This window comes from Perna viridis, chromosome 8 (genome assembly GCF_037379345.1).
Source record: "Perna viridis isolate PV_CMFRI_1.1 ecotype Kerala chromosome 8, ASM3737934v1, whole genome shotgun sequence".
Classification (NCBI taxonomy): domain Eukaryota; kingdom Metazoa; phylum Mollusca; class Bivalvia; order Mytilida; family Mytilidae; genus Perna; species Perna viridis.
The window spans coordinates 38,928,607-38,945,199 of NC_142452.1; the positions used below are offsets into that span (position 1 = coordinate 38,928,607).

General features: G+C 32.2%; 1 protein-coding gene across 1 annotated transcript in view; it reads right to left on the reverse strand.

The window, feature by feature from the left end:
- Positions 1-16,593, reverse strand: part of LOC148610434 (uncharacterized) — a 29,486-nt gene that overhangs the window by 8,001 nt on the left and 4,892 nt on the right. The window contains exons 3-13 of the mRNA XM_088543302.1: positions 16,171-16,366; positions 13,469-13,638; positions 11,911-12,016; positions 10,465-10,565; positions 8,643-8,804; positions 4,861-4,954; positions 4,475-4,538; positions 3,837-3,940; positions 2,146-2,396; positions 1,638-1,695; positions 1,011-1,225 (exon numbers count right to left, since the gene is read on the reverse strand). Of these exons, the coding sequence (XP_088399428.1) occupies positions 1,011-1,225; positions 1,638-1,695; positions 2,146-2,396; positions 3,837-3,940; positions 4,475-4,538; positions 4,861-4,954; positions 8,643-8,804; positions 10,465-10,565; positions 11,911-12,016; positions 13,469-13,638; positions 16,171-16,321 (1,476 nt within the window). The 5' untranslated portion in view covers positions 16,322-16,366. The remainder of the gene's footprint in view (positions 1-1,010; positions 1,226-1,637; positions 1,696-2,145; positions 2,397-3,836; positions 3,941-4,474; positions 4,539-4,860; positions 4,955-8,642; positions 8,805-10,464; positions 10,566-11,910; positions 12,017-13,468; positions 13,639-16,170; positions 16,367-16,593) is intronic.

Here is a 16,593-nt window from a genome sequence, read left to right on the forward strand (position 1 = left end):
CAAGAAGTATATACTGGGTATGATACAGCAACCAAATCACTTAGGACATATGCCCCATCTGTATGAAGCCACACACCAAACTTGAAAGCAATCCATCCTATCGGAGCAGAGATTATTGTAACGGAAAATTTCTCTATCATTCCATATAGTGAAAAGTGGCAAAGTCCCAAGAAACAGAAAGTTGATATCAGACAGCACCCAAATGGTAAACCAGTAAATGGCTTACTATGTATGCCCTGTCTATATAAAGCTACAGGCCAATTGAAATTGATCCATTGGGAGCCAAGATAATTGTAACAAAATTTGGACTAATGAACAGAATGATGGACGTGGACAAGGTGATTCCAATACAATATCCTACCTACTCATTGAGTGGGGGGTATAATAAAACAGGTGCATAAATGAATTTGTCAACATATTTCAAATAACTTTAAAAAAAATGAAAGATATACCAGTATGTACATGATATACATTTATTTCATATAAATTAGAAAAAAATATTTTAATGTTAATTAGATGCAAATTATTCCAATAATGGTCCTAAGCATTTGTTTTCATGTTTTAATTTTTCATGGGTACATCACTTTATCTTCTTAAACTTTGAATTTCTAATATTTTATATAAAAAAACACAAGTTGTAGTCTTTATAAAAGTCAGACAGGAGAATTCATTTAGTTACTGATGACATAACCAGTCTTAGTTTTACATTTTGTTGTTGTACTTTGGTGATAAAAATTATATAGATTGTACATAAAATTGGCACTTTGCAAGAGTTATCGTTCTTGATTTGGTTTTGTTTTGGTTGATTTTAGTGGGAGAGGATTAAATGACTTTCTCAAAAATACACATCTGAATACAGAAAGGATTATTGCAATGTAAAAATATAGCATATGTAGATAAAAAAAGAATTTTTTGTTAGGTGGGTTTTTCTACACCATGAATCATTTCTATCATTGGCAGTGTCTAAATTCCATATGGAATAGTACTTAAAAAAGATATGAGGTTACTACCTGGCCAGCAATGGCATGAACCATAATTGTTCCAATCGTGGAAAAGAATGCGGATACACCATTTAATCCTACAATCCAGTATACGACAGAGAGAAAGAATATCGGCTGGATTAGTATCAATGGGATTTCACTGGTCATTTTGGCAAGATAGTAGGCAGACAGTCTGTACCATCCAGCCGATCGCTCCTTGTTTATGACAAGTCTTTCTGATGGAACTAAAAAGAGATATAACTGTTTGCTGGTATTTGTTCTCAAGATTTAGACAAGGACACAATAAAGATGGATAAAATTTGAAATCATATGGCATTGTATAAAAAAAAATCAAGATTGCATTAAAAGGTCAATCATGAAATTCATTTTTAACAAAGTCTGTAAACTTTACTGAAATGAAGTAATTAAAGAATTATAAGTATATTATTGTACATGTAACTCAGAGATAACCTGGAACGCCCATTTTCAAAGATTCTCAGACATGATTTTACTAAGCAAACCAAAAAGCAGAAATTGACCAAATCAGAGGTATATATAGATACAGTAAAAAGAAAAAAACTTAACAATAAAATCTGGATTTGAAAAAGCAAAAGAAAATCACGTCTGCTTCATGGATTCGTGTCTAAGTTTACTTACATGTTGTTACCGTATCAAACAATGGTGTAAATCCAAAATTCATTGTCAGGAAAAATATCTGTAAAATTAAAATAAAGAACTTTTTTTTTTGCTTTTGGCAACCCCATATTCTTCCGAGTACCCAATATTGGCAAAGAAATACTGCATAAGAGTTAACTATAGTTTATTATAGCTTAGTCAAGTCAGATTTTATTGTAATGTGATGTTTTATCATTGCAAAACAAATTATGATCATATTCATAAACACCTGGATAATTTTTGATTGATAGATTGAATATTGGGGTTTAATGCCCATGCAGCAATATTTCAGCTATATTTAGGTGACATAATTTTTGAATTTAGTGCCATAATAATAACAATTTTTCATATTAATTGCTTAACCATACATAAATCTGCTTAAACATCAATAACATTGATACAAATGTATCATATTCTTTTTTTATGTTGTATTACATCATTAAAATAAAATGAACATTGCACATCATTTAAACTTTAACCTATGACCTACCACACCCATCCTATCTCTAAGCGTGTCCTCTGACCTTGGTAACTGGAACCACATTAGACTGAGTATGACTGCATATACTATGGACTCGATGACCTTGAACTTATTAAATATGATAGCTTTAGATTGTCTAAAAGTCCTGATCGTCAGTTGAGTGAATTGCTCCATAAAACCTGTTGGCCATTTTTTGTCATCGAAATTGCCTTTGTCAGAATCTGGAATTTCCATCAAGCTGATTTGAACACTGTTAGGATCTGACAAAAAAATAATATTCTGTAATTAAGTGCTATTCTCTGTAAGAATCAGGCAGTGAGTGAGTCATGGCGGAAAATAAACCACTCAAATCTTTCCATGAAATTTTATTCAAAATCTTATCTGAAATGCAGGAATTGCATTCATTTCTTTCTGTCAGTGCCATTAGTTCGAGCTGTACACTATATGAAATGCATTGCAATTTCATCATCGAAGAGGGAAAACTATTCTCCCCATCATTCTGTTGTAACTTTGAACTCACTTTTCTGCATCCTCTCACAGTTCTTAGATGGAGGAACTGTCAATTTGTCTTAAATAGACCATAAACTATATGCTGACATTGTAAAATTTGTGTTTTTGCTTCAAAATCACAAAATTTTACACCTGCAGAATAACCTACCATACGGTAATAAGGGCAAATCAACTTTAGGCAATGTCACCCTTATGATGCAATAACAATGAACAATCATGTAATGTGTCTCATCTCACCAATGATTCTTGTGCTACTATTGCATTCACCCCAGGATTGCTAATTTACATTTTCTAAATTCAATCAGACAAAGTAGAAGCATAAAATAAATTTGAATGAACTCTAAAACGGAGGTCATTGCATATAAATTTAAACTGGGAAAGCATTACTGGAAATGAATCACAATTAATCACATTTTGTGTTGGAAATATACAATGGATAGATGTTACAAATTGCACACATTTTAAGAATACTGAAACTGAAAACCACATCTTCATTTTGATTGAACAGAAATTACATTTTGACATTTTGCATTACGTTTCAAATATTAAAGCTCACATGTTAAACTTGGAGAATGGGTATGTCAGATCTCCTGAATTTCAACTATTTTATGTGGGGGACTTTTTTATGGCAAGGCCACAATAAAAAAATTCCTAGATTCTCATCCAAGTTGGTTCAAATTTTTTGGCCGTAGGGCAAATTTTATTATTTTTTTTTTTTTCAGTTTTTGTGAAAAATGCTGTCAATTTTAAAGAAATTGACCTAAATTGTACAAAAAAATCAATAGAAAAAGTTTTGAGGGGCCGAATAAATCAGGTATGGAGGGGATGAGAATCTAGGATATTTTTTTATTTTGGCCTAAAACTATGACATAACACAAACAATTTGAAACTGTAACAACAATTTTTTCAAAGGATTTTTCATGAAAGGATATACATTTCAAGGATTGTATGCGCAATTGTTCATCTTCAAATGGTCATTTAGTGGGAGTATTTTTTATTTTCAATGGCAACTATACAATGTGTGAGAAATCTTTCAAAATGGGAGGTTTGAGCTTCCCATACTGGAGACACACTCATCATGGGAGACAAAGCTCAAATTTTGGAGTCTCCCTAAAAATGTGGGGGTTACCAGGTATCAAAGCTAATGGCTAATCTGGTTTCCTTTTAATACAAAAATATGATATTCATACAATACTGATCACTGTCTTCTGCTTTCTGCTGATACCTGGAGCCAACCTCCTGCAAAGATGGATTATGGGAAAATCTTAATTCTTCTGGCCATACATCTGTATCCCTGCATAAGAAGAACAAATACATTCATATTAATTAGTGAATCAAACTTTGGTAGCTGAAATTATGGAGGACAGAGATGACAGATTGAAATGATGCAATTTTTCACCAGTGGTATTTTAATATTATTCAGGGGTAGATCCAGACACTTTGATAAGGAGATGTGCCTGTCAGGGTTCCTCAGACAAAAAAAGGGGGTGCTAGGACATAATTTACCATTTTTTGTCAATTCTACTAATGAAAATGACAAATTTTCCAATAAAAAGGAGGGGTGCCAATCCTTTGTACCCCCTGGATCTATTGTGGAAACATGCATCAATTTACTCATGAAAAGGCAGTGGCAGACCCAGAAATAGCGAGAAGGGGTCCAGTTATAACCACTTTTTAAATTAAAAAAAAATATTCTAGCCTGGGGGACCAATTTTTACATGAATTCACAATCAGAATAACATAGGAGTAATTTTCAATTATCTGTATTTCAACTGGTGTTTTACGAAAACTTTAAGGCAACAGATCTAAAAAGTTAATGACCACTTGCCTTAATTTATATGCAGCACCCACTATCTTCTTTCTTGTGTCCTCGTCTTCCTTCAACTTTTCCACTAGAAAAATAAAAATGAACAATGAAACAGAACTGAAAGTAGTGGAGTGTTGTTAGATCCTACACTAAGTGACTGAATGGAACAGTTGAAAGGTCAAATTTTAATTAGACTGATAATAAAGACCCAACCTATGTGTATATGAGTATCACACTGCTCCCCAATGAATTATATCTTAATTCCCTTTAACTTTGTAAAAGTGAAGAGAATGAAGTACAAGTATCAATATTGTCCAGAAAGTATGATTTTCATTTGGAAAAACAAATTGTTACAATTACAATATCTGAATAGAGATTGCATCTTCATCATTGTAAAGTTTACCTACACATGAAATCAGCAGGGTTATAGTGAGGCTCCATTGGAAATCCTGCCTTACTGAAAAAATCAACCACACCTGCAGTCTGTCCGAAGTATGCCACCTGCCAATACATGTATAATGATACTTACATTGTTTCATGGAGCATTTTGTTTTATTTCATTTACAAATAAACAAATGGACAAAAGCACTTGGTATGCCTGTCCCCTTTCTTTCCATACTTGAAAGTCCTTTAACTCAGAAATAAAAAATACAATGAATAAAATGCTTCACAGAGGGCAGGCTGATACAACTGCAGGGCCCAAATCCCTAATAGGTGGGGAAGTTATAATGAACACATCATTCAAGCTAGATAAAGCTCTGAATACTTATTGACTTAACTTTTTTTACAGTTAAAAAAAAAAGTGTTCAACAAAGACACATATTATACAAAAATATTATAAAAATGTGATGAAAGTTTCAACTTTCCAAAATATAAAGTAAAAAAATAAACACAGTTCTCAGTAAACAGGAAGTTGTCTATTTCTTAGAAGAATAGAAGTCACTATATGGCATATCCACAGAAAGAATGTGTTCAAATTTCAAGCTACTGTGATGATTAGTTGCTGAGAAAAGTGTGATGTAAAAAATAACAACGGAAACATGGACAAGGGTAAAACAGTATGCACCCCTCTTTTTCAGAGCAGGGGTGTAAAAACACAGAATTCAGGGTTAAAGTTCACTTTCAAAAGTGAAAGGACCTAGACTTTTCCAAGTTTAAAATTAATGGTATATCTGAAAAAAAAAACAAAAACAAAAACAAAAGTCTTATCTAAAGAGTCAATCAAAAGGGTTGAAGGTCCAAGACTTGGGTAAATGAAATTGTAAAGGTCCTAAGTCAGAAATGTAAGGGCCTTAGACCCAAGAAAACCATTAAATTAAACTCCTGAATTTGAATATTAACCACTTTTTAAAATTAAACATTAAATGCAATTGTAAAGGTCCTAAGTCAGAAATTTAAGTCCTCAGACCCAAGAAAACCATTAAATTAAACTCCTGAATTTGGATATTCACCACTTTTAAGAAATTAAACATTCACAAAAATTAAATATTGTAAAACAACTTATTTTTTTCATTTTAGGACATCAATTTAATTTTGCTGCTATTTAAGGAGGTAGACCTAGGGTATGGGACATAACTCATAAAATCAGTGATATGTTTGCATCATACTCAATTTCACCAAAGCCTCTTAAGCTTTCGTTTGAGGCAGAATAAAATGAATCCAAGTTAATTATATGCTTGCATAAGATTGTTGTAAAAAGGTGAATACAAATGTTCCAATGATTTTTCAGAGTTGTGTACCTTACCCTAGGTCTACCTCCTTAATTTTGAATGTTTTTTTTATTATGTAAACTATAAACCAGGAAATCTTCATGCTGTTCTTTTTGTTTGTTTGTTTTTATTTTTAGGTCAGGGAGGTAGACTTAAGGTAAGGGACACAACTCTTACAAATTATGGGAACGTTTATATTCAGCATTTTACATCTATCTCATATAACCATCAAAGAAACTTGGCTTGATTTCATTCTGTTTAAAATGAAAGCATGATGGGCTATGCTGAAATTGAATATTATACAAACATATCCCTGATTTCAAGAGTTGTGTCCCTTACCCTAGGTCTACCTCCTTAATATGATTTATCTACTTTTACTGATTTAAATTCACAATAGTCCCTCATTAGTAATATAATGTTCAACAAAGAAAAACATTCATTCTAAGTTTTCATTACAGGTCTTACAGTGAAAATAAAACTGATGTGAAAATTTAATGGTTCACAGTAACTCAAACAGTTTACCTTCAGTGTTATATGGGTATACAACAGACATGCATGAATGTTAGTTAGTCTACAAACTGTAAAATAAAAAGTCAGAAAGCTCATTATGTACACAAAAATAAAACATAAGCAACCAAATACAAAGGATATATTGAAGGAAGTTTCATTTGTGTGTACCAACTTTCATGAAGTTTGAGAAGTGAGTTAATTAGTAGACTTTGAAATGTATGAATTTTGTAAGATTATGAAAGCTTTCCGTGGATATTTTTTTAGATGTGAGTTGAAAATAGACTTTGAAATGTATGAATTTTGTGAGATTATCAAAGTTTTTCTTGAAAACCTTTACCTCTTGTTGAAAATTTAAATTCATGATTAGACTGTACCAAGAAAATTGGTTCCCACAAAGATTAGGTTTTCCATAAAAGAATAACTACATAATGTTAGACAACAAACAGTGTAAAAAATTATGTATGCATAAGCTTGCAAAGACAATGAGTGTGAGTCTCCATAAGAATCAGGCAGTGGACCAAACATTGTGTGAAAAAACCAACAACTGTACACATACTAATTTTCACGGTGTACTAATTTTTGCTATTCTTGTGATGGACAGAAAGCCACAAAAAGTAGTACCCAAAAAATGCATTTTAACACCATATAACACTAATTGAAACCACGAAAACTGATACCCGCAAATGTGTTTATTTGACAGAATCCACAAAAATTAGCAACAGCTAAAATTAATATGTTTACAGTACTTTGACAGTGTAATTTGACTTTTTGTATCATTCGGATCAAGGAATATGGAAAAGATTTTCCATATCATTTTGGTAAAATGAGCTATGATTTCATTGAAATGCACCACAAACATTTCAGGGGCAGATATCTCTGACAAAAACATCAATTTTCCAACATTATTATGAAAAAATTCCAATTTTATCCAGTTTGCAAAAACAGATGTCATTTCATACAAGGAGGACTTCATTGAGTAAAAGAATATTCAGATCTGTGTGTTTTTGACATGCAAGTTACAGATTTTCAAATTTTTGCCTGATTCTTAAAAAAAATTATACTTAATTCAGCAATTTTTATGGCATTAATTATTTAGCATTTGTTATATTAGAGCTAAATATAATTTAATTTCAGTGATGTCAGGAAAAAATAATAATAATGCAATAGAAAAAAAGAATATCGGATGAATTTAAAAAAGACCACAACCCACATCTTGTAGGCAGGTTGTAGTTATTGAAATATTTTTATAGCATAAGAAGTGCTTTTCTGATTGACACATGACAATGAATGAAATGTACTCTTTAGAGCTTGGTGCAAATGGCCAGAATTAAAATGGTTTTGTATATATCTAAGCCATGCTAGGCACTCAACCTGGAAAAACCTGGACAGAAAGGAAGTCTTGATGTAGAATGTTCCAAGCAACAAATGCAAGTGAAAGGAATCAAAGTTTAAGTTTTTAAAAATATTCCGAACTAATTTTCATTAAAGTTTGTTAAGTCTTATATACAAAACATAGTAGTTTAATTAGTAGTCAAGCATAGATAGAAAAATACAAAGCTTTCCAGAAAAAATTGACATTTTATGAAATTAATTCCCATCCCTATATTCTAAGTACAATGTACCATACAGCCGGTAATTTTGCAGAGTGCTAATTTTGGCCGATTTTAGCATTTTTTTTTCTAAAATGGCAAAAATAAATTATTTACTCTGAATTTAAGTACTTATCCACCACTTAGTATCCGCTGAATTAGAATTAGCAAAACTTTTTGTATACTGTTTTGTCTGGTAATCACAAATTTTACACCTGACAAAATAACCTGCCATACAGTACATGTAATATAAAAATATGCTAAAGAATGAGATAAATTAGTTTATGTATTACACAAAAGATAACATCTCCATCCTCAGAGAAAACTAATGAATCAACCACATAAAAAAAATACAACAAAAAAAGGTAAAGATATAGTTACCTCCCCTTCTGACAACAAGAGTACGTAGTCAAAAAGATAGAAAATAAAACTGGATGGCTGGTGTATCGTTGTTACAATGGTTTTGTTGTTGTCTTTGGCATATGTTTTCAGCCCTTGGATGAGACTAAAGGCTGTTCCATAATCCAACCCTGATGTAGGTTCCTGTTTAAACATGAAGTTGCACGTGTCACGCTAAGTAAACCCACAATCGTACAGAAAGTTGATATTGTACAACAATATAAATCACTCACAAGGTATGCAACCTCTGTATAAAGCCACTTACGTATACAATGATAGAAATCGATCTGTTCAGTGAGAGCAGATATTTTTGTGACGAAATTTTTCTCTATATATAAGTATTGCAAACTTAGAAAGTACCACACAATAGGAAGTTGACATCAGATGGCAACCAAAAATGGCTTAAAAGTCTGTACCATCTATAAAAAACCACATACCAAATTTGAAATCAAACAATCCTCGAAAGTTGACATAATTGCGACAAATCTAGAACCCACATAATGATAGAAGGCAGGATAGGTGATTCCAATATATCACCCACTCATTGAATGCGGGTATAGTTAATGACTTTTAAACATTGACTGTTTCCTCCACCAAACAACTTTTAATTTCATAGCTTATTAACCCACTAATCCCAGAAACTACAAACATCTTCTATAAGCATTTATATCATTAGTAAACTTCAACTCAATTTAACAACGATTTGTAAAATTTAAATATGAACATTTCATAATTGCATGAAATGAACTGCACAGACTGGACCTCTGGATAAATGGACCCATCCAAAGATTGGATACAATAAATATTCGTCCCAATGAATATCAATCAAAGAACGCAATAGAATTTTGTGAATTTACTATAATGAGATATAATAATGATAATCTATTTAAACATTCATTGTGAGCAATGTTTGTTTCCAAGTCTGCGTAGCTCACTCCAGGCAACAATGCAACAGCCATACTGAATTTTTACAGGTTGTAATGAACTACATAAATGTTGGTGTCGTATAACCAGGGTTTCTGCCACTACTTCTAAGTTGTGCAATGTAATGCTGAACTAAGGGATTCAGTATAAGAAAAATCAATGGTGAAAAGGAAATAAATTGTAAAAATTACCTTCGAAATGAAAAACACATACTAATATAAAGCAGATTTAACCTGTAAGAGGACAATGTTTTAAGCTAGAGTGGATTTATCGATGACCCAAGTTCTAGCAGACTCGGGATGACATTTCTGCGGGCTGAATTGTTCCATATGTTCAGATATGAAACTAGCTTTAAAAAAGATGATGTGTATGCAAGACTACCGATTATTCATGTTTTAGTTCTTGTATTTTATTTACTGTATTTTTAAAGAAAAAAAAATTTGTTTTCATACATGTGTTCTAATGATCAATGAAGTAGCAGAGCCCAATGTTAGAATTTCCTGACATTGTAAAAATATTGATTTTCTTATGAAATAAAGGAATATGCAACCATTATTTTTTTAAAAATCAAGAAACAATGATGATAAATGATTTTTAAGTGTTCTGTTTTCATTAACATAGTTTAACAAGTACTGGTGCCCAATGACATTTTGACCCTCATGAAATACTGACCCTGGGGTTTTTGACCCCCTGGAAATATTGACCCTAGGGTTTAAAAAACATAAGTTTATTCAACAGTTCATTCAACAGTTTATTCAACTAGCTGTAAAGAGGACACGTAAAAATATCGTATGGGAGGAGGTTAAAATTTCATAAAGGGAGTCAATATTTCAGGATATCAAAATATTGTATGACACCTGTATACCAAATAAATACTTACATCCATAAGGATCATTAATGGATCTGTGATTAGTTCACAGGCAATACTTGCTCGTTTCTTCTCACCACCGGATAGCCCTCGGACCCATATATCACCCATTACTGTAAGGATAAATATGTTACATGACATACATATGGGTTAAACAGTAAAACTTGTCTTATGTAAACCCTATTTGAACGTAAGGAAGTAGACCTAGGGTAAGGGACACAACTCTTGAAATCAGTGATATGCTTGTATCATATTCAATTACACCAAAGCCTATGACGCTGTCATTTGAAACAGAATAAAATCAATCCAAGTTACTTTAATGCTTACAGGACATTGATGTAAAATGCAGAATACAAACCTTCCAATGATTTGGAAGAGTTATGTCACTTACTCTAGGTGTACCTCCTTAAAAAATTTTGTTTGGTTTACACAGGTTTTTTTTACCATAGTTAAAACTACATTTAAATTGATGTATTGATGTTAAGGGACATTATCAAGGGGGGTCACTTTAGTTAAAATTTGGTACAATGTGCAGCTGGAGCTTGAAAAACACCCCCATTTATATATTTGAAATAATTAGTATGCAAGAAAATCAGTCCCATTCCTTATATTTTTTAGCACAAAATACATACCAATTCCTATATTCTACCACTGTGTACCTAACATCTTTTTGAATTAAGAGAACATAAATAAAAATTTTAATTGTAGAAATTATGATCCATCTATACAGTAGAGCTCAGAAATGACGGCCTGTTGACATAGGAAAGTGAAAGTTTATGACCCAATCATATATTTGAAAAAACAAGACCCATTCCAGTGGCATGTGTATAGGAAGTTTCAAATAAATACATGTTTTTACGTTTATTTGTTCTGTGGGAAATGTCAAACCACGAATTTCAGAATCCATGAACCGACAATTTGTCCGCAATCAACAAAAATTGATATCCACAAATAAAAGTACTTTCACAGTATACTTCTTGCTGAAAAACAAAGGTACCTGCTTAGACAGATTTCAGTGTATCAACTGTTGTAGAAGAATTATTGTTTGTAGGATATGAATGTTTGTTGTTTGGATAGTTTGGTAAAACCACAAATTACACAGGCAAATATTTTTCACATGAAATTCATGTTAATTGAGCTTCATGTGAAATTCACATGAAATTACATGATTTTTATGTGACATTCACTAAACACAAATTTCGTGTGAACATTTTGTGTGAATTTCATGTGAAGGCTCCATTCACCCAAATTTCATGTGAACTCTGTCACTCAGTTTATTTGCTCCATTTGTGTGAAAATCGTGTGAAATAATTTTGCATGTGTAAAATTTCCAAACTGTTAAAACTTTCATGGTCTTATGAAATCTATGACTAAATGGTAATATGCATTGATCTGATAGGCACAGACTCCAGGTAACAGTCATCAGGAATATTAAAAGTTAAAAATTTCAAAACTTACTTGTATCTAAACATTTCTTCAGATCAAGATCATTGATAATGTTATTCATCCTTCTCATCTTCTCTGCTTTCGTCATGTTTTCTGGCAGTCGGATCATTGCTGTAAACTAGTTGGAAAAGAAGACATTAATAGCATTACCCTTTCATTATGCATTGCTTATACATGTATCACACATGTAACTTCTAACTTTTGGAACAGTTCATGTCGGAGATTATCCCCCATTGACACTGTCTCATGTGGAAAATTTTTTACATTGAAGCAAATTTTTAATGAAAAAAATTCAATTGTTTAGTATTTTTTCATCGAAAATAGAGTAATTTTATCCAAAACATTCGACAAATCTTGCATTTTTTCTGTGGGAGATTCTTAATTTTTCATTGATTTTGAGGGGCTTTACCTCCTCATGTGGAATGATCAACAAGTATGTGATATCTTTCTGGTAGTTGATTTCAGACAGTCTCACTGATTTAGTCCTTTCATTGTTTAAGAAAGGACTTTATTCAGCAATATTTTTTGTCAATCATGCAGTTTCCATATCAACACCAAAAGAGCGGTTAACAGCATTACTGAAATATGCACAGTAATGGCCATATAATGTGGGTGGTATTGAAACTGCCCATGGTATTTTTTCCAGCAATGTACAATTAATCTGTTTGATTGTAGAATTTATTTCAAATTTGTGTAATTAGACATTTTTATTTCAATAAACAATTGAAAACAACAATTTTTGTTCTAAAAACTTTTAAAATAGTAAAAAATAATATCCAGCTACTGTAAACATATTAATGTTTGTGGTTGCTACCGGTAGTTTTTGTGGTTTCTGTCAAGTAAACATATTGGCGGATGTTAATTTTTTACCAAATCATGTGATATAGACAATTTTGAGTCAGTTAATGCTTTGTGAAACCCAGAGCGGTTTACAAACAATTGTAAACCAGACCAATGTTGGTTATGTAACCATTGGTATAAAGTTGGTATAAAATTAAAAACAATCTTTATAACATAACTTCTAATTGATTTCAGTCAAAACTAAGATTTGATCTTTATTCAAACCAGATTCAGTATGACCATTCCATCATGCATGAAGTGAGCTGCACACTGACTTGAAACAGACATCATACTTCACTATAAATAAAACCAAAAATCGAACAGATGGGCATTTGATTGAGATCTCGTGTGACTTACATCAATTACAATCTTTGGATGGTTCCATTTATCATGAGGTATGATGGCTGATTCCAGTCTGTGCAGCTTACTTCACCCAACAATGCAACAATCCTTCCAAACGCAACCCTTCAGCCTTTCGTTACACAAAAGAAATCAGTTATTTTTTAGTGTACCAGAAATGGCCGAGTAGTTCCTATTGCAGTCATTCTAAACTTTCACAGGTGTTAATGGCATCAGAGTGATAAATTAGTTTACATAGGGAAGGCTACGGCTGTGGTAACATGATAGCATCTGCGACCTAAGATGGGAAGCTTCCCCAGAGATAAATAACTTGTGTTGCCGAAAGAGAACCAACCAATCAGAATACTTTTTTACAAATTAAATTATTTACCAATAAAGTCTCTTTCAGGGTAAGATTAGGAAAGAATATATCCTGCTGTAAGACATAACAAATTTTCCTCTTCACTGCCTTGGTTATAAGGTAATCATTAAAAGTTATCTCCCCTGATTCAAATGGACATCTTCCTGCAAGGGTATTCAACAAGGTTGATTTACCAGCACCTAAAATATAATTTATATCTGTTACATATATTCCTTTCTCAAATTATATCGCTGTGTCAATATATAGTACAAGCATTCTGAGTGTATTGCATGACAAAACATACATTGACCCCTACCAACAGAAAGATCTGATAATGAGAATAAAATCTAAAAAGTGTGGAAAATGAAAATTTACATTGTCCAAAGGTCAAAAAATTAAAGAAATTGATCTGTTATTGTTATGATAGAGCAGTGTACCAAATATCAAATGAACATCTGTAAGCATGACATAAAAAGTGTGGGCATATATAGGTCCTACCCATCATACAGAACAATTCTACTCCCCGTCAGATTTGAGCTCAACCCAACTGTTCATGAGTTATTTGCAAAACTCTGCAATTTGACCCTTACTGTATATTTTTAACAACAGTGACCTTTTTTTCACCAGAGATTTTCAATAATTTTCCAAGTCAAAGGGACATAATTTTCAAAGTTCAAGGGACATAACTCAGCAAAAAAGTGACAAACTGGAACAAAATTCAAACTTCAACTGAAACTTGTCTCCATAACATGAAATAATAATCTGAAGAAAAAAATGAACAAGATTTAGAAAATTTGAAGTATTTGCATTAATTTTTTATGTTCTAGAGCCATTACTGATGCTTAAAATTTACAAACTGGTATGCAATTCAAACTTGAACTGTAACATGTCATGGGAAAGGAATGCACTAAATGCTAAGTGAACATTGACATATGACAAATCTTTATTCATCCAAACACATTTACAAGAAATGAAACAATACACAAACCTAAACATACAAAAAGTGTCAGTTCTAATAACAATCATATTGAAAATCTGGAGCGGAGGTGCCTTAAATTAATACAAAAAAAAAAAAAATAAAATAAAAAAAAATAAGAAAACTGATTTGCTGGACAGAAAGATGGACTGTTTGACAGAGTGCAACCCTAAATTGTAATCTGGCAAAAGGCAACAGTAGGTGACTATAATTTGTATAAAAACCACTTGGTCCCACTGACTATCAACATCTTGGTTACCATCTCATGAATGATTATTCAATCACCTATATGTTTTGTCATGATATAGGACATTATCTTCAGTAAAAAAAATATTCACATTTTTACCAAGGTAAGGCCAAAAAAGTCTTGTTTTTTGCTACCAACAAGAAAGAAATAGAGTAGGTAGGTATGGAAATTATTTTATTTTTCAGAATATTTTTTATGGTTAAAGGAAAATCGTCTTGACTTGAGCAAATATGGCCCTAAATCTTTAGGGTGGGCAAACAAAATGGGGAAATAGGGTAGCAGGAAACAGACATATTTTTTTGCCTTCATTTTGTGTCATATAAGAGCAAGCATTTTGACTTTCCTGACTTGATACTTCGACTTTTCTGTCACAATACTCAACTTTTTAACAGGTTACTCGACATTTGTGACTCAATACTTTTCAATAATAAACCTTCAAATTAAGAAGTAAATGATCAGAGACCACTATCTAGAAAAAGAAAAACTTCTTCAAATTTGTCACAATTACTAGTCATCAATACTCAGACCTGTTAATGCTAATTTAAGACAATTTCTATTCAGTGGCTGATCTAGGATTTCAGGTTAAGGGTCATACCTTCATAAATTGAAATAAAGAATGAAGTTTTAGGGTAGAATTTGTGAAAAAGAAAGATATCATGCAAATTTTTTCCTTAATTTTAAGATGTAGGTTGTACACTAGGTACGCCCCGCTACAAGTACACCTGGTATTTTATACTGTATTTTTTAAAAATGATCTGTAAAATCCTGAACTTTATGTATTTTCAACAAAGGTACCATGGGTAGTTTCATAATCCATATAGTATAATTTGCAGTCAAAATTTGAAGAAACTACGAAGAAACTGTAAATATTAACACCTGAACACTTATAACTGTAAATTATCCTATTTTCATAACTTTTTTTTACGAACTTAGTATTTCACAATTTTTTCATGGATATTATTTTTCACACTTATTTGTCTATTATGTAAAATTCAACAGTTCACTGTGAAAACTAATGTTGTAGATATCATACAAAACAAAACAAAAATGACTTTCATAAGCCCAAATTAACAGATTAGGACAGCATGCTTTTCAATTTTGATAAGTAAAACCTTATAATTTACAACAGATCAGTCATAGCGGTCAGACATCCAGCTTTAATGTGACACTGGTGACCACCTAGAAATATTTTCCAATGACCTCTTACCACTTGGTCCCATTATAGCTGTCAGACAACCATCTTTGGTATCTGGGAGCAGGACACCCAAAAGACCACCTAGAAGATATATTTTCCAACGACCACTCACTACTTGGTCCCATTATAGTTATCAGACATCCAGCTCAGGTGTCTGGGAGCAGGACACACTGGTGACTACCTAGAAGATACATTTTCCAATGACCTCTTACCACTTGGTCCCATTATAGCTGTCAGACACCCAGCTTTGGTGTCTGGGAGCAGGACACAAAGGAGACTACTTAGAAGAGATTAATTTTTCAAAGACCACTTACCACTAGGTCCCATTATAGCTGTCAGACACCCAGCTTTAGCAACCCCTGCAACATCTTTCAGTATAGGCTTCTTATTGATGGATACATGCACATGATTAAATACAAGTTCCATTTCTTGAACTTTTCCAATCTGCTTTAGTTCAGTGTCCATGATTTATGTTTATCATCTCCTTCTGTTAGTGATTCAACACTGAATCTATGAAAAGATTAGAAACAAGACCTATGTATTTTTCCCTTCAAATTATTGGTAATGAGAGTTAAAAAAACAAACAAACAAAAAAATAAGAGTACCTGGTACATGTACTTACAAAATATTAACCTTACATCTCAAGTATCTTACACTGGAAATGTTAATATTTTTACAGTGTACAGTGTACTAATTTTCAATATTTTCATGGTGGACAGAAAAGTGTAAACAATATT